Source organism: Centruroides vittatus, unplaced genomic scaffold, assembly GCF_030686945.1.
Source record: "Centruroides vittatus isolate TY-2023 unplaced genomic scaffold, ASM3068694v2 scaffold_861, whole genome shotgun sequence".
NCBI classification, from domain to species: domain Eukaryota; kingdom Metazoa; phylum Arthropoda; class Arachnida; order Scorpiones; family Buthidae; genus Centruroides; species Centruroides vittatus.
The window spans coordinates 7,158,883-7,178,705 of NW_027122718.1; the positions used below are offsets into that span (position 1 = coordinate 7,158,883).

The 19,823-nt window shown below is 31.5% G+C and overlaps 1 protein-coding gene and 1 long non-coding RNA gene across 2 annotated transcripts in view; one reads left to right on the forward strand and one right to left on the reverse strand.

Annotated features, from left to right (window-relative positions):
• Positions 1–19,823, reverse strand: part of hwt (heavyweight) — a 242,787-nt gene that overhangs the window by 83,241 nt on the left and 139,723 nt on the right. Inside the window, exon 3 of the mRNA XM_067288471.1 lies at positions 3,589–3,721. Coding sequence (XP_067144572.1) covers positions 3,589–3,721 — 133 coding nt within the window. The remainder of the gene's footprint in view (positions 1–3,588; positions 3,722–19,823) is intronic.
• Positions 4,075–5,628, forward strand: LOC136990127 (uncharacterized). The gene is made up of 3 exons (XR_010883004.1): positions 4,075–4,268; positions 4,347–4,555; positions 5,600–5,628. It is a non-coding gene; the product is annotated as an uncharacterized lncRNA (long non-coding RNA).

A 19,823-nucleotide genomic window follows, 5' to 3' on the forward strand; every position in this document is an offset into this window, starting at 1 on the left:
TTAGATTTTCGACCGATTAGTTTCACTTTTAAAGTTTTTCACAAACCTTAAAGACAATGATTTATTTCCTATGAATTGTAAAGTACAGTAGACGCTCTTTATTGTTGTAATCGTAGATATTGTTGAGAGTCGTTTAATGATATCAGAATTGGGATGTCCTAAAAAAATATAAATTAAAATACACGTAAAACTTCGCTTATTGTAATCAGAGTTATCATTATCGAAGAGTTAGCATTATTTAAACTGTCTTTTCGAGTAATCATTCTCAACATGAGACAATGTACTCTACAATTGTTTATCAGTGCATTAAACGCTAAACCTTAATCATATAAACCGCCATTTCTTACGTTCTCGCTATTGCTGAAGCTGATACTACAAATCCAGAAAACAGTAAAAACACACTGGATTACTAATAATTAATAAACGTTATTATTATTATATTTAATGTATATCTTCTGTACAAGTCTATACTATACACATTTTTAAAGTTTTAGCGTGTGCTGTTAATTTCAAAGTCAATAAAACCAAAAATGTACAACTCACGCGAGTAATAGTTACTCATATCCTCTTATTAACGAATGGGAAAAAAAATAAAAAAATAAAAGAAAGAAGGGGGAAAAAGCCAAATACGGATAAAACCATCGTGGTGTGTTTATTTTATTTCAAACGACAGTAATACAAGAGCAAAGGTATAAGCAAACGTTACGACGACCTATAAAAGGACAGATAGAATTTTGAAAGATAATATTTTAAAAAATTTAAAAATTCTATTTCTATCCTAACGAAAGGTTAGTAAAGAAAATAACGCGGGATTCTACTTTCTACATTTCGAGGGGAATAAATGAGGTATTAATGATGTCGCTCCGCCAAGTTTCGGGAGATGCAAAACGGCAGCGTAACACTTACGGAATTAATATATTGGATTTAGAATAGGTTCTAGAATTTCTTTTCTTAACTGACGACCTCTCCCGACGGGGATAAATGATTGTTATAAATGAAACGATAAAACGTCGCAGTGTTATCGTTCCATTTTTTTAAATTTTACTTTACAGTCATCCGAATTCCAATTTTATTAAATAAAAATTAATTCTTATGCGTTAGCATCAATTTCAATAACGCTTCGTTTAAATTTAATTTAAAAACTACATTTCTAAATTATTTTCCCTCTTTCATTTTTATAAACTTTTCTAAGGTATAATTATTCGTAATATTAAATCTGTCTGTCTGATTTCCATTATTAATTTAACGGATAAAATTTGTAGTGTAGTTTTTAAAAGCAAAACCGAAAAAAGGAATTACATACTTTTGAAAGTGTATAATAAAGTGCAATTTTGTTTAAATTCAAAGGAATTAACCACCGTAATAGTTATATTCCATTAGTAAAGTTTTATGAGAATTTAGTGCAGCTATAACTAGAAAAACCGAATGTTTTATCCAAATGGAGCCAAATCTAAAAGATTTTTACTTAAATAAAAAGAAGAATCCACTCCATTCTTAATTAAAACATTGATTAGAAACAAAATCATCCACACTTAAAATGAATATAAGACACACAGGCTATTCTTAGTTCTTAAAGAATAGAAGTTTGTATATATACTACAGGAAAAAATACTGAAGTGGTAAATTATATTGTCATAATTTTCCAATAAGTAAAGTATTAAACTTCGGAAGAAAATTAACAACATTCGTTCATTCACGAATTCAAAAAAAAAAAAAAAAAAAAAAATTGGAATATGCAATATTTGTTTATTTTATTCACGTATATTCTAAGCGCATTGATTTTTCTACATTTCTTTCTTTATTTAATTCATTTATTAACGTTATTCTCACCAAATGTTCATTTACATCACCAATTGTAACGCAACATCTGCCTATCCGATTTATTTATTTTCCTTTCTTTAGAAATTTATACTTTCATTTCGAGATTGACTCATTATTTAATTTTACCGTCTTTCTCCATACAATTTGTTTAATCACTGAACAACAATTATTATATTATTCTTTCTACACTTCGTGTTTCGTTCGTTAATAATTACTAACCTGACAAACCGAAAATTATAATAATAGTAATATTTATCGAAATATATTTCAAAATATTTTAAATTACAAGATTTCATTTCCCAGAAATATTTTAATCGGGAATTTCCGAAGATAAGATTTATTTCGGCAATCAACAGTGTTAATATTTAATATAATTATTGATTTCGCAAGTATAAAATTTAATAGAAGCGTGCATTAAAATATTATCGAATAAAATATATTTTTCTGAAGTAAGAGGTAATTACATCAGAAATATTCTCGATTTAATTTATCTAGTAAACTATTCAGCTTTAGAATCAATAGCAAAATAAACGTAAATTTTAACGATTTTATATGTAGACCATTGGTCTCAACCGTCCTTTTTGAAATGTTATCTTTTTCCTCTTCTTATCATGTTTATCCATATAAAAAGACATCTTTGATGCGACAATGGCGAATAAATGCGCTACCAAAAATAATGAAAGTGCTACTAACTCAAAAAAAAAAATTGAGAACATTGATGTAGACAGTAAAATAATTCGAAGATAATTTCAACCTGGTTTTGCAATATTTTATGATTCAAGATTGGAGGCAGAAATTCCACCAGATATGATGAATTCTATTACAACTATACTATTTTTTTTTCTTTTTTTTTTTTTCTTGAAAACCCTGACAACATTCCCGACGGAAGGATTTACGACGAAACAGATTTCTGTGCCAGGATCTACACAGTTTGGTTATACGTCGGTTTCTATTTTAGGATTATAGAGAGATCCGACTCTCAACGGGGTTGGCCGGAACGATCCAGGGAACAGAGAATGATGTCTGATCCGAATTACCTAGAGAAACGGCATGTATTCAAAAAGAATTCGTATGTGTCCCCAGCGGAATATTATTCTTATTATTATTATTATTTCACGAGATATACGTCGGAAATTTATATCGCGAGAATACAAAAATTCCAATTACATTGCCGTTAATTCTAATTTGCCTTTTTTCTGTGTCGTTACGAAAATTCGTGACGCCAAATAAAAGAAAACGAGAATAATCGGCAATTAACTTTAGTAACGTTACTGGAAAGGGCGTGCCCCAATGCGAAGTTAATCGGGAGAAAACCGAAACTTAATAGAACATAAATTACGGTCGTTAAGGATAAAGCGAAATTCGTCGAGGCGACCGGACGCGCAGGGAGTCTCCATCCTTCGTTAACCCTTTAAATCCTTGCCAACTCTCGTCTTCACTACCAAGGATCATTCCGCACGCGGATCGAAATCGCCACAAAGCCAACGCGACGTTCGAATTTACCGCCAATATCGCAGAATACTCCGCTCAGTCGCGCGCGACTCAACGGAGCGAATTTCGCCATTAAACAATAGAAACTTTCTTAGGAAAATAATAATAATAACAACAACACGCGAAATGCCTTCGTTGCTTTCGGTATACTGAAGTGTGAATCGTTATGGAGACTAAAAAGACCGAATGGGAAGAGAATAATGAATCGGGGCGTATATTATCGGTTGAACACGAGTGTCGGGATCCGAGTGGAGATTTCCGAAAGAACTCACTCACCGTTGTCGTCCTGGTCGGGAGGTAGGTCGCAGGGTTGACTGTAATAGGTTTCGTCTGTCGGCAGCGTGTAATCCGCTTCGTCCGAATCCGTTCGTAGGTCTAACGGCTCGCTATACTCTTGATAAACTAACAACTGAAATAAAATTCTCTTTTAATCCCACCTTCTAGTTACTACCGAAATCCGAATAACTTAATCTACAAAAACCTCGCGTTTATCAAAAAAAAAAAAAAAAAAATCTCTAAAATACAAATAAACTGTTGTAATTATCAGTGTTTAAATCTAAATAATATTTGTTAAATTTAATTTTACTAAAATTAGATAAAAATAAAATAAGCTTAAATTAAAAAGAAATAAACAGAGGGTTAAAATAAATAAATAAATAATTAAATACATATAAATAAAAATATTGAACGTTTCGAAATTAAATCCGATATTATCCGAAACAACTTTAAAATTGAATATATTCTAAAACTAAATGTCGAATAAGTGTCAAATTACGTCAAAATCGCAGATTTATTCTTATTTTCGTCGAGAATACCTCAAATATTATCATTTCAACAAGGATATTTTCTAAAGTTTACACTTGCAGGCAATTCATAACTAGCTGCCATTGAAAACGAACGACCTGCACACTGGTGTCAGTTCAGAGAATTACTGAAAATAGTATTGGACTTCAGAAGTTAGTATTGTTATATACTGTTATCTGTGTTTACTTTGTTTATTTGTTCGACTTTTTTAAAGTGTGTCATGGATTTAGGAAGAACTCGAAGAAACACTAAAATAATCAATCGCTTCTGCAGTGTACCACAATGTAAGAGCAAACAAACGTGGAATATTTCTTTGCACCTTCTCCCAAACGTTTTCAAGTTACGTAAACAGTGGTTATATATTTTTAAATTTGGAAAGGAACCACTCGAGATCACTTTTATCTATTCTATTTTCCTACGAATGATTATATATTGCCGAGTAAGATCATTTTTACTATGCTAATTGTCTCAATGATTATTTCAAAAAGTATTGTACATATTCACCGTGAAATATTTGCATAAAACTACATAACAAGTTGCTTAATCTCTCATAATTTTGTTTTCTTTATCGTATCTTTTTCCATTTATAATAATTTAAACTCGTAACGATATTTTAATCTTTTTAAAATAAATACTACTACAATCAATCTTTAACTCCAGAACTTATTTCATACTGAAAATAATATTATTTTAATATTAATTAAATAACGTAGTATTTAATAAATCCTCACAATTTCTTGAGGACTGAAAACTAAATTAGAAGATTGTGAACACGAAAACTTCAGCGCTGACGTCTTCTTCTGAACAATGTTGGAACCCACACGTAAATAAACGTTTTACAACAAATACAGTTTTTTCAATAAAAAAATATATTTAAGCTTCTTCTGCACGATCTAATCACTCAATTTTATTTTGTTAAAAAGCATTGTTAATAAATATATACAATAGCTGTTTACATATATAAATACAGTATTGAATGCAAACATACCTACTATTTTCGTCCGCCATGTTGTAAGATCGACCTGCCCTCTATAGTTCATTTCCATTGTGAATAGTATTGTATTTTCCGTATTTAAAGTGGTATTAAATATTACAGGTATATACAAAATCGATGAAATAGTTTAATTTCGATACATTTGTTAATTAAATTTGAACATGCAATTTAAAACTCAATAAGTAATGGAGTTTAAATAGAATTCTCTAATTACGTGTTCGAGTTTTTCTATCAAATTATTTTTTTTTTAAAAGTAATAACTAAATACAGGTTTTAAGCGTTAACAGAAGTAACAGAATAATAATAAAATTATAGATAATAATTATACTAAAAGTTATAAATTTAACATTAAGAAAAATGTAAATATATATCCGTTATGAAAACAAGGCGAGTTAAAATATTACTTAAAGAAATAAAAATATAGGCATATAAATTATGTTATTTTAAAATATTTACTGTTATCATTTTTGTAAGTAAAATCCTATTTAGGGTAAGAAATATTTATGAGAATTACGGAGAGTTAAAGAATATTTACTTATATCGAATCAAAAAATTTTACAACCAAAACAAACACGATCCCATATCCCGCTACGAATTTCCATTTGGTGAGTGACGTTGATTCGATCATAACCCGGGTAGGCAGTACAGAGAAAACAAAAAAAGTCTCTCACTCGTACTTGGCGAAATCCCGGGTAAAATCTGCACCTGAGGATTGCGGAAACCGTACTGTTTAGAACTATCTTAATTGCTCTTACCATCTCCACCGTAGTTCTATGTAAACAAGAGTAGAGTGACGGGCCAACCCTTAAGTAAATATTGGCATCGGTCAATTTTTAATGGAAGAAGAAACAGTCCGGAGAAGCTCCAGAGTCGCTTTACATTCTGAAAACATTTCACAAGTTTTGTTACGTTAGCATTCATCTATTAGGCCTACATCTGTAACAGCCATTTAAATAATTATAAAAGTATTATGATTCTATATTTCTATATCTTCTCTGTTTGTAAATATTATTGAATGAAATAAATCTAGTCGCAAGTCAGTTTACTTCAGTCTGACTGTCGATAAATTCTATAATATTTAGCTCTATAAATTATCGAGCTAACAATCATAGACTAAGTTAGAACTTTTCCATAGAATTACAGAGATTACAGCACTCAACATGCGTAAACACGAATCAGAAAATTAAATAAAGTAGATATAATTTATATAGGCTTATATACTCGAGTAATACATTTTAATACGTAAATTATAATCTATATATTAAACATGGCGATTAAAAATATTAAAATTTCCATAAATTTATAGATAATATCGAAGATACACGTAACATACTGTATGTAATCGGCGAAACATTATATTTGCATGTAGTAAAACTAGTGTAATAATTATACATATATGCCTTAGTCTATAGATGCTATCGCCATGGTTTAAATTAAGAGTAGATATCGTAATCCGGTTTGGGCAATGATTTCCAGCATTCTAATCAGTGTGGCTAAGCGCGGAAGTTAACATAAACACGGAGACGGCATAAGGTAGAACGAAAGCAATTACTATGCCATTCACTAACACGATTTAACAAGTCAAGTTTAATCTAGAACAGAGTTGTGACGAGAGTGAGTCGGATGATAGCAGTAATTGTCAGAATCTTATTTTAAGAAAAAGATGTTATGAAATTCGATTACTGCCACGCATAATTAAATCGAAAACGGAATTACTAAACTCAATAAATATTTTCGAATTCGAAAATAAACGTAAAAGTTTGTTAAATACGGAAAATTTGGAAATTCGGGACGGTTAATTAAGGAGAGGAAGAAGGAAAAAATAAAATAAAATAAACAAGAAAATATCGAAAATGAGTTTTCGCAGTCAATTTATAAATGTAAACATTAATATAATTATATTAATATGCAGAGAGATTATTATAAAGTAATACTATTTTAAAATCATTAAAAATTAAAGGAAGATGAAATTACTTATTAAAATTTTAATTTGAAAAGTAAAAGGAAGAAAACAAAAAAATTGTGAGTAAAGTTATTTAAATACTTAACCGGAATACGCGATTACTTTCAAATATGGCTTTAAAAAGTAATTTTCCGACATTTTCGGGCGCAGAATTTTGAGTATCAAAAATAGGGGAGAAGGCGAATGCGCGGTATAAATAAATTTCGTCGAAAGTAATGCAGTCGGTGCGCACAGAAAGGAACAGATGATCCAAGCAATTTTCTAGCTTCGAAACGACCGACAAAACCGTGTTAGAGAACATTCCATCGTTTCTTTCGGAACAACCGGGTCCGGAAATAAAACTCCGCATCCGGGGCAGCGTTATAATTGAGGCGGGTCTCACACTTTAGCCTTTTTATGACGTCATCGCAGGCCGAAAGTGGTATAGGGGGCGCTAAAATGTTTCCCCGACCGAAGAACGGAAAGGTTTGCAGCATAAACGAAGCCGTAAAAGTTGGCTGGGATATTCCCCGAGGTAACATCGCGAAAGAAGATCCGACGAGACAAGGCCCGCTACGGATTATCGTGCATTCCCCACTAAGCAATCGATAAAAGTACATAACGGGGAATGCGTATATCTCCGGAGAACTACTTTCCCAAAAAACACTTCGGATGAAGCTTTGACCTCCTTAGGTCAACCACCGAAACCGAATTTTCGATACTGGAATAGATTGCCTACTGCCGGGTGTAGAGTAGGCACAATTTGCAGTTGGTAACTTTTAGTCCGAGAAGATTAACGATTGGCTAGGGAAAAAAAAAAGAAAATGGCGACAGAAAAATGTCTTGAAAAGAAGTGCCAAGCGCCTTCTGAAACATTTCAACATTAAATAAAGTTAATCGAGATGATAAAAACAATCCTTTATATAAAATTCATGGTTTTAAAATTATAACCGTAGAAATTATATAAAATAATAGTACGAACAGAGTAAAATTATTTTAAAAAATATACATTTCATATTCGACAAAAACGTTTTCACTAAACTTTGTAGAATATTAACATATAAGAGTGAATCTCGTTCATTTTCTTGAGCTATTTAAATATGTAACTATAAATAAGATTTATAAACTACGATTATTTTGCAATTTATTTCAGCTAATTTAGATATTAAATGATAGCTTTATCAAATAAAGGAGTAATAGTAATCAAGAAATGAAACTTTCGATGAAACATACAAATTCACGAAATAATTAGAATTCATATTTTGCAAAGGAACAGATGGCTTTCTAATAAGCTTTTATCTATATATATATATATAGATAGATAGATAGATAAAATACATGTTTGTGTGTGTTTTGCTGCAACTGGAGAGGGAGCTATGGGGTGAAGAACACATTTTTTGCCAGGCAAAGAAAAGCCAGAATAGTATTTGGCGAAAGCGGCGGATTCTCTGGAGACAGTCGAAGCATCTCCCTTCCACATTTACATAAAACTGTTTCGCTAAGATTATAAAATAATGATGCCGACCTACTCCATATTATTTTCTTTGCCGTCATTCGTCGCGAGTATTTAAATTTGATTATTGACCAATCTTTATTATTATTTTTTTCCTTACATTCATTTATTTAATATATACATCTCCTATTGATACGACAGTAATTTCGATAAAATTTAAACACACTTACTTTTTTTTAGGAGAAGATAAATTTGCTAAGTAGAAAACGTTAAAAATAAAAGAAGGGCAAGGCATTAAAACGTTATGATAAAAGTTAAATGTAGATAAAGACTTACCGAGAGATTATTCTCGGTAGATAGCCACAAAGTTTCAAAGAATTTTAGAAGTGCCTAACACATTATATCGCGTGGAGCAGGACAAAGCATTTGCTACTAATTACCATTGCCATCGGCGACATATAAATTCACGGAAGAATGAGAATAAACGGGAATCAATCTTAGATTCCTTGCTTAAGATACCCGGAATGCCGTCACTCGAATCGTGGTATTGACTGCCAGTCAATATTCTACGGTAAGATCAACTCCATTACAATTATCCTTGTTACGAATAATAATATCATTTTTTTTTCTTATTTCCATACCTCTCAGTTGCAGCAAGGTTGCCTTATATGGATAGTCCCGATTTTTGCAAAACTGAATAAATCCATATAATTTAGAAACAGGGAATTTTTTTTCTGATCAGAAACAAAAGGGGGGGAAACGTTTCGCATTAGAATAGATTTAAACTTATACAAAACGAAAAAAATCTATAATTTTAAAATTTTAGACTATAATTATTTTTATTTAATAAATAATGTTTTCGCTTTATTTCATATATATATTTTCAAATATCATCATCCCCGTCTCGTAATAATAAACCCTTATTTTAATATATTTTTAAACGTTTATAGAAATAAATTAGAGATGTTTTGTAGATAGGATGGATAAGATACGTAAATGATACAAATTGGAGTTTAACCGTGATCAAAAACAGAAATTCATATACAAGAATATATTATAAAATGTAGTTTTAACTTTTTCAAGAACTATTTCATCACTCTTAATAAACGGGTTATAAAAATATTCCGAATCTTTTCTTCCAAATCCTCTATTATAATTGTAAATTTCTTTTCATTTTTAAAACTTTAAATCATTGTTAAAATTTCGAAAATGAAATTTTCCTCGGTAATATTCTTTCCAACAATTCTCCAATTTATTCTTCTTCTCTTCAAACTTTTTCAATCTCTCGATTGATAAAATTTAGATTTTCTTTGATTCCCTTGTTGCGCTTCAGACAACAAAACAAATCAAATAAACAAAATATAACTCCGAGATATTTGATTTAATATATTTTTAATTGGAATGCGATTTTGTATATTCAACAAATTGCCTATGTAGAGAATATTACAAAAATTAAAAAAAAAAAAAATAACACTAGATACATATGAAAACTAATCATTTGTTTGTAAGCAATAAGTGTTGTGCAAATTTATAATAATAAAAAAAAGCGCGAGGACGTTCTCTAGCAATTTTTTCGTACATCTCACTAAGCGTTGTCACAAGTAATTTGATCGATAACGACTTCATTGGAATCGCTGCACAAATTAACTGCGAAAACTTCTTAACAAGACTCTTTCAAAGACAGAACTAAGGGTCGTCCTCATAAATTCAAAAGAATTGTCCGTATTTGAAAGGGTTATTATCACAACCGAGTATGCAATGCATCTCAACGAAGGCTAATTATCATCCTGGTAGCTACCGTGTCCAGTCTAGATGGTTCTTGTTTCCGCGTAGCGCACAAACTAAAGATGCTGTCTTGCCAGGTGACAGATGGCTTCGAATCTCTGCCAACCATATTCTGATCTGTCTGCAGCCAACTACTACAACACTCTTTGTACAGATTACCCAAGCTAAACTGATAAAACAGTTGCCAGTTTAGAAGAGAAGCTATCGACTCGTAGACACATCATCAATTATCGATATTCTCGATATTTTAGGTTAAAAAGTAGCCTAATTATTAGTCTTGAAAAATAAAAACGATCCAAAATATTATACATTTATTAATTTTTATAGAAACTACGCAATATATTTTAAGATGTAATCAATATTAATTCCGGAATTTTTATTTATGTTTTTAAACAACAGCTACAAACTTTTTAATATTTAAGATGTGACATTAATAGGTGTTTAAATATTTTTATCTTAACTGGTAAATTTTGTCGAAGCAAACTGTTTATTTTTCTTGTAAAGTTTTCAAGCATTCTATATTTAAAATCGTGTTTTCCCCTGTCTTTAGAAATATTTATCGGTTTTTTTCATATCTTGAAGGAAGAAAAAACCGAAACCTGGGAATTCACGCTATCTACTTTCTCGTTCCAACTATAACTGATTACAGTATGTTTATGTAAATGAGATGAAAGTATATGAGAAGTGACAGTTCTGAAATTGAAAGAACGAAGGACGAAAGTGCGAGTGACGAGAGACAGAGCAACGTTCTCACTCTCAATCAATAGAAACACGCAGAGGCTCGCGTGTCATTGGAACCTGCAGATAAGACTCGAGCTGCACACAACACACGACGCTTTAATCTGCGCCAGTTTCTATGCAAGCGCGCATTCCCGCTCCTGCACCGGCAAGATAAAATGTCGCCATTACCGTCGACTTCTCAGTCGCTAAACAATGCACCCTACAAAACCGCTACTATCCAACTAATCTGTCCTACCCACGTTAAGATGGCGTCATGTCATGCATAATGGATGTATTTGTGCGGCACGAAGCGAAGCGGCGTGAACGGAGCGCATCTCATATACGGCCAGATTATTTCTTATATCTCCGTCTACCTGTCATCTCTTTGCCTAAATGTCTTCTTCTCATTTCCCAGCGGGAATATCTCGAATACTCGGTCTTTCTCATTTGTACTGATTTACTCGGGTCGCCCAGAATTCTGTTTAATATAGCCTATCAGAAAACAGTAATATCATCCATCAACACCGGACTCTTCCATTTTCGTCTTTATCTTCTTCCTTCCTCCTATATTAAACACCATTTTAACACGATGTATTCTAGCAAAGACTAATGCGCTCGTCCAATAGTTTATAAAGATCGATCAGTATTTTGCCTCGAGTTTCCACCTTATTTTTTATAAACTTATACGAAATAAAAATTTCGAATTTGCCACCTTTAAAGTGACGTTTGGACCGGTTTAATGTAATTCTAAAGCGGACGAGTGACCATAACCGAGCGATTAAATTTGTTTCCAAAACCCGTAACGCACCATTAATAGTCGATAGCGAATGGCTACGGAAAATATTTGGATAAGCAACAGGTAACGGTGCCGTAATTAATGCTGTTTGATAAGGTTTGAAATTATACGAAGTAAGCGAATCCCTTCGCGCTCGGTAGAAGACAAAGTTTATGTCTCGTTTTCTCCGCTTAACGCCGAATAACCTTCATAAAATAAGAATATAACACGAGAAAGGATTAAAAGCGAGCCGAAGGGAGACGAGAGTTAAATCCTTCTTAACTCGGACAGAAAATATTAATACCGGAAACTAACGTTTGAGAACAAGAGATTCGAAGCTATAAATTTCGTAAAAACTGACACGTCATACTGAATAAAACATCATTATAAAGTTTACGTAAAAGCAATTTCGTGTCCGGATTAACGAGCGGCAAACGGTTCTCGGGAAGAGAAATTTTACGCCAGTTTAGTCGTTACGGGCTTCCTGTACTCTACATGCGGTCGGATGTACGATTTCAATCGGTATTCGAATCTCTATCGGTACATAGCATCTTCCGTAATCCTTAGATAAGACTCTATACTGCAGCTGACTAATCACAAAATGGCTGGTATAGAGGTCGGGAGTCGACATTATCGGACGTTTCATCCGACACTTCATCTAGACTACCTACATTCGGTTCGAAAGTCGATAGCCCAACGTAACGATACCTATCAATCTTCCCGCCACAAATAACCGAACCAGAGACTTTCTGATAACAAATCCGTGCTTAACAAGAAATATATATATATATATATAACTTACAGCTATCTTTCAATATTACAACCGTAGATAATGTTTTAAACTAAATATGAATTTAATAAGCTAAAAATCAAAGACTTTAAACTTACTTTCAAACACATTTTAATTAATTAATTAATTCAAAATAAAGTTCAAACTAAGAAGCCGATAAGATAGAAATTTTAATAACTCAACTCTTAGGTTGTGACGATTTGGATGAATATTAATCCGCGAATATCTCGGATAAGACATAATAATTATTTTTAAATTATCCAGACATATTTACTGTAATATTAATGAATTAAAACGACGAGAAGACTCTATTCTATTCGAAATATTTTAAATATTTAAGAAAATCGATCGAAGCTAATTACTGAAGTAGGAGAGGAAAGACGTTGGAGCAATCAACACGTTTCCTCCAACTTTTCCTTAATACTTTAAATAATATTACAAACAGTCTTGTTTATCCGCCTTTAAGAAGAGGCGGGTTACTTAAGCCAATCGATAGGGCATCTTTGCCCCCGATCGGGTAAATTTACGCGTCTAATCCCGCCCGTCACTGTTTCGGTGATTAATTGGCAACGGACATCTGCCGCAAACGGCCAGAGATTACGAACTACCGCGTGCGCTAATTAATTAACTTTCCTTTCGTCCTACCGTTACGCTCAAATTGACAAATAATGCGCGTTACGGACAATTTCGACGACGTCCTAATTACAAAAAGTCGAAAGCGACGAACGGATCCCATCGCGGGAGAAGAGAATTTTGTCGGTTGGAGGAGAGATCCGGTTAGAGGAGCAATCAAAATTTTAAGGAGGCCGTAAAAGAGGACGAGTGACGAAACGGCCGGCGGGTCGCGGCCGACTCTTATCTTGATTAAAATCTTCATTTGCCAACTGTATTTCAATTAGCGAGGAGAGTTTTTGACGAGCATCGTCGCCCCCCTTCGCGTTAAAGATAAGGCCGCCGATATTCCAGCGGAAATGACGTATCTCGAGTCGATCGAGGAATGCGGGGAGGTGATTCTATAACTGGCATTCCTAGATTTAATTACGAGGAATATAATAGTGATCGTTTCGTTAAAGATTTCGTTGGCTCGTTCTTTTCCAGTAATAAATCCGAAAGTAGGGAACGAGACTTACTCGGAAATATCCGAGGAACGGAAAGAGAAAACAACTCAATAAGACGAATATCCCGGCGCGATACCCGGGTGGAAAGTGGAAAAAAAGGCAAGAGGAAGAAAACGTATCGGGCCATAAAATTATACAGCTACCGCCAGACGGTGTAGAGATCTGCAAGTCTAATTGTGTCCGCGGCGAAAGTACTTAGAACGAACGCCCACCCTCTTCCAAAAAAATTCCAGGCCGCAAACCCAAATGATCGCTTAGTTTATTTTTTATACACGAGGTGTCCCTCGTTTCGCAGCCTCCCTCTACACTGGATGCTCGTCGTTTCGTCACTCGGACCCGATTTAAAATCGCTGGTTATCGGCAGAATTTAATCCAACAGACTGACGACCACATCGAATTTACATAGATTTAAATTTATTTCTTCCAAATATCCGAAGGAAATTCCAAGATTTTTATTCGTCAAATTAGAAATGATAATAATATCTAACTCGGAATATTTCCTCTCCGACATATTTCCATTAATGACGTGGTCATAAACTACCACGTCGAAAAAAAAAATTATCGCCCGATTGACTCGACATTTCGACACAACTGATAATTTGATAATGCGAAAAATTCTATGATTAAAAATTTGATTCCGTGATAAACTCATTTAAAATGTAGGATATGCAAAGGACAAAATTACAAAAAAGTTAATGTATTTTCGTAAAACGGATTATATAAAATTCCAGTCTAATAAGCAGTAAAATAAGAAATAATTAGGGGAAATTAAGAAAAATAAATGAAGCAATGATTATTTCTAATGAAGAGATATTTAGACATTAACTAATCCGTAAAAAAAAAATTTCATTTTTGAAATATAAAAACATGGAAAGTCAATTCAAATAAAATAGGAAATGGCAAAGACCTTAAAAGTTTAGCAATTTAACAATGATAAAAATAATAATAATAATAAATTATCCAGAAAACACGATATAGGATAATAATATTATGATCTTGAAACTATTGTAAGAGAAATAAAAGCAAAAAAAAAAAAATACCTCACTTTATCCGAGAAATGCTCAAAGAAAATTAGAAGAATGTTACAAATTACAAAGACAACAGAAGATGGCAAATCACGACGACTACATTCCAGGAAACAAGGCATTATCACAATGTACCCATGTAGGCTACAGAATTAAATACTGGTTTTAGGTAACACAACAATGTTTCACAAACATTTTTTATAAATAAAAATTACAACTTTATTTCGTTAAAATCGATAATTTTGTAGAAATATATCGAAATATATATATATATATATATATATATATATATATATATATATAAACTACCGATTTATTCTAATGAAAACAGTGTTAGTTAGTTTACTGGATTTAAAAGAGAACGAATGATAGGCCTATATATATTATTAAATATAAATGCAAACAAGAGAAAAAATAATAATAATATAAAAAAACTTTATAGTAATTTATTCCTCGAAATGAAATGTATCAAACAAATCGATAGAAAATAGATAATTTCTACGGGAAAAAAACAACTCATTCCATAACAAGTAATCATATTTTGAAATATTTTTTTCGAGTTTCTAATATGTTTTTCGCCTCTCTTTTTATTTAATGAGCAAAAATGCAAAATTCCGAAATTTTTTGCAATTTTTCGTGCCTACTCTCGAATTCGTTATCATAAATTAAGGAAAGTTTCCATAATTTGAAAACTCATCCGCATATTGTAAAACATTTAAAAATTAAGAATTTTGTTGATACAATAATCTTTTTAGACCGAGTTATCATACGTGAGACGATTTTTTTTGGGGGGGGGAATTTATTATATAAAATAGAAATCGAGTTCGAAACAAATTTATTCGGGTTCTTCGAATTCGACATTAATATTATTTGCATAAGTTAAAAGAAAAGGTTTTTTTTTCTCTCTCTCATCTTAATTCATCTTCATCTGTCTTATTTCGAGCATAAAAAACAAAATTGTATACCGAAATTTTAAGTTTTAAAATTAAAATAAGAATCAAATTACGAAACAAGTCGAATTAGATGCGGCCGAAAATTCAATTTGTTCGAAGATTATTCCAATTTTAAACATTGGCTTCTTTCTTTCTTAAATTATTCCAAAGAATTACAAATAAAAACTTTCGTGTTATATATATATATATATATATATATAGGCTATATTCCTGCTCCGTAAGCTATTTATTATAGTTTTTTTTTCGTTAAAATGAAAAATTATCTGCCACAAAACAAACGAATTATTTAAATATTCATTTCCGAAAACAAAGTTAACATCGAAATGTTGTAATTTAAAATTAATGACACGAACCTAACAAGAATTTTAAAGTAAATCCGTTTAATAGAAACTGATAAACGTGTGGTAAATTTATTTTCGTTTCTCGGATAATTTGATTTATTAATTACAAGTTATTAAAGATTCGGTAAGTATGGCCTTTTATATTATACATTTTTATAACGTTTTTAATTAATATTTATATCACAGATTGCATAAAATATTCTCGATTTTTCAATGGATTTAAATTGTTAATGGTGATGAAAGACCGAATATATTGATACATGCAATACACAGGTCTCCAGATTATAAAACTGATCTTACTTCGTGTGGAAACAAGTTGATTATTTTAAAAATTCTTCGATTTTTATAAATATAATTTATGTTTCATTTGCAAAGATATGTGTATTTTTATCATAAAAATTTGGGGATATTTCTGTTATAACGAGCAAATATTTTTTTGGGGTTGAATCCTAAATGTTGAGGTTTGTTCTTTGAATTTTTATAGTAAAATTTGTGCAAAATTTAACTATAAATTGCATGAAATATTGCAAATATCGGGTGTATTTTTACAAGTTAATTTTTTTATAAGAAAGAAAAACAGCCATTTAAAACAACTGTCTTAGTTAAAAAAAAATAATTATTTCACTTCGAACAGTAATCCAGAATGAGACTAATTGATTAGTCGACATCTTTTATTGGGAGACCACAGACAAGCATGCTTAGAATAGTGAAAAGGTGATGTAGTACGTAGCGTTTGATAAAAGCCATTCTCCCGTACACGCTACACTAATTAAAGGCAGCCATTATTTCTTCTACAACGAGTTATTTTGAAATATTCGGGAAATATTTATTTAGATAAATTGAACGTGTAAAAGTTATCAGTTAAGAGATTTCGTTCATCCCGTCACTTCTCATCTAGTAAATTATTAATGAAACTAATTAATTAAGGACATTAATAATATATCGGAGAAGAATAATTTAGTTAAGAGTAATTACTAGTAAAACGGCTGTGTAAGTTTTCCATCCAATTTACCTTCCGAATTCACGATGATTCGCATAGCGAAAAAGTCATAATGGTATATACACAAAGGAGAGAGCGTCGTACTCTAACGACGTAGCAACAGTTGTCGTCGCATTCTATTCACCGGTAGTGTCGGTAGTTTGGATAAAGCGCGAAGATGTCTCCATTGGAAGTGTCTCCGTGGAACACAATAGAGTCCCGTGTTGCCCGACTAACCCGCCTCATTAAATGGACGTCTGTGTTTAAAAGAGAAAAGGAAAGTTTGGCCGAAATTCTTTGGCTTCCAGGACACGCGTGAGAAGTCTCTTCGGACAGTTTGGGACCTCACTAATGTGCCACTCGTCACAGTAGCATACCGAAAGGTCGAGCGGATCGATCGGCGGAGAAATCCATTATATTATTATTAAAAGATGACGTAGAAATACAAACATCGCAAATAAAATTTCGTCGAAAGAAACGATTTTGACCGACGAAGATATATATTTAAAAAAAAAAACAATCAAATAAAGAATTCGAAAATTAATTTTTTTTTCAGATTTTTCTATTCCCGCCTTTTAAGTGACGGTGGTCTTCGTAACGCTAAAATAAAACCAATGTAGACAAAAGAACGTGACGTCATTGAGAAAACGATCGATGGAATCGCCCCCGGAGGCATTTTGCTAATAACGTCATTTTCTTTTTTCCTTTTTTTTCGCTTTCGGACTGCTTTTCTCAGGAATGTTAGTCAATAAGAATGCGTGTAAAAACTGTCTCATTACTCGAAAGTCTCCCTACCGAGAATAGGACCGGATCTCCGTCTGCATTCGATTTAATACCCGACTTCTCGGTGTCTAACCGAACGCGTTTTAATTCCTGGAAATTAAAAATCCCACCAAGATGGATGTAATGAGATTTTCTTTTGTGTTTTCTCACCTGGACAGAAAGCGTTGAACGAGAGGGAACCCGTGTGCCACTGTTTTCAGAAACATTTCTGATGGAAAATATCGTATTCGGTCGATTACGCTCGTTTACAAGAAATATTTAAATAAATAAAAAAAAGTAGTAACGTTCTTTCCAAAGATTTATTTTAAAATATTAAAAAATACCTTTACTTTAACGTAGCAAACTTCTCTCAAAACAATTGAATTACTTTAAGTTCAATTGTAATAGACCGTATTTTATAAAATTCTTATTAGTTGAATATTTAAAATTAAGCGAGTGGATAAAATCGATTTGTATTACTTGAAGCAAAAGACCGAAATTTTGACTTGGATTGTATTTTCCATTATTATTATTATTATTATTATTTATACTCAATTAACATAAAAATAGTAGCGATAAACCAAGTTCCTGAAATGTTGGAAATAAATTAGCTAATTTTTTTTTTAAGTATAAAAGGCTCGCTACACATGTCATTAAGTATTATACTAAAAGAAAAAAAAGACAAATATTTCATTACAACAAAGATTTTCATAATATCAAATTCAAATATCTTCTTCAATTGGACACATTAACAATAAGTTATTTAAAAAATACATATTATATATATATATATACAGTATATTATGTCGCCTGCAATTAATGCAGCTGCATTCGTTATCGCTAAGTTTCCACCGAAAAAAAATACATATAACAATTAAAAAGAAAAAATTGATATTTTAATGCAGAATCATGCTTTTATTCCTCTGGAAATTTTTTTTTATTCGAAGAACTTCCATTTCGCTTCTATCAGAATCTTCTGTAAAGTCTCAGCTTACTTTTAATTAATCAATATTCTAATTTTTTATTTTAAATTTCGTTATTTGCTACAGTAATTTCTAAAATAGAAAAAAGTATCCTTCTATTAAAAAGAAACACTTCGATTTTATGAAAAATGTTAGCTAAGTTAAATAAATTGATTTTTTTCTTATAAAGACAGGAATATATCAAGCAAAAATAAATATTTTACAATATTTATCCTGGTTGGCTATATTTATTTTTATACGGAGAGATATTTTACAGTTTTTATTCTCCTTTAACCTATTACGTAAGACATATATTTATACAATAACAGTATGGTTAGTTTCGACTATATATTTAAAGCTTAGGTTTTAGATATTCTGAAAATTTATTTATTTAAATATTCAAAGTAATTCCTAAAATTTCAAAAATAAAAATAATACAAATTCTGTTTATATTAAAATTTAATATATAACATATAAAACACTTCCTTACTAATTACTTGTATATTAATACAGGAAACTACAGTAATTGTATACTCTTATAAACAATAATTTATAAGGAATCTTGTATAATACTGACGTGCAATATATATTACTTCAACTTTTTGAATTTAAAAATCAATTACTAATTAATTAGTAAATATAATATGGAAAACATAAACCGTGCATCTATCCAACGAAAGTTAGGACATGACAGAACAAAACGCTTTTGGTTACGTGTGGGATCCAAACTAGTGTCTTTCGGTAATAAGCTGAATGCTAAGCTACCAGACACACTCATCCCGTCTTCTAATTGGACTGTTAACTTTATCCTGGGAACAGTTAACTTGTGATGAATGACTCCGGAACGGACGACGTAAGAATTTTTGTTAATGTTCTCCTAGGATTGCTAAACAGTGAAGAGTATAATTACTATGTTTAATTTTCATAAAAATATTTATTTAATTCTCTACAGTTTTCGCACAGAAAACAATTTTCTAATCTGTAATAATTTCCGCAACGTAAACACTAAATAAATACTAAATGGCCTCCATATCTCATAAAAAGATCGATCCAAAAATAAATTGTCAATAATAAGTATATTCTTTATTAGTCAACAGGCCTACAATTA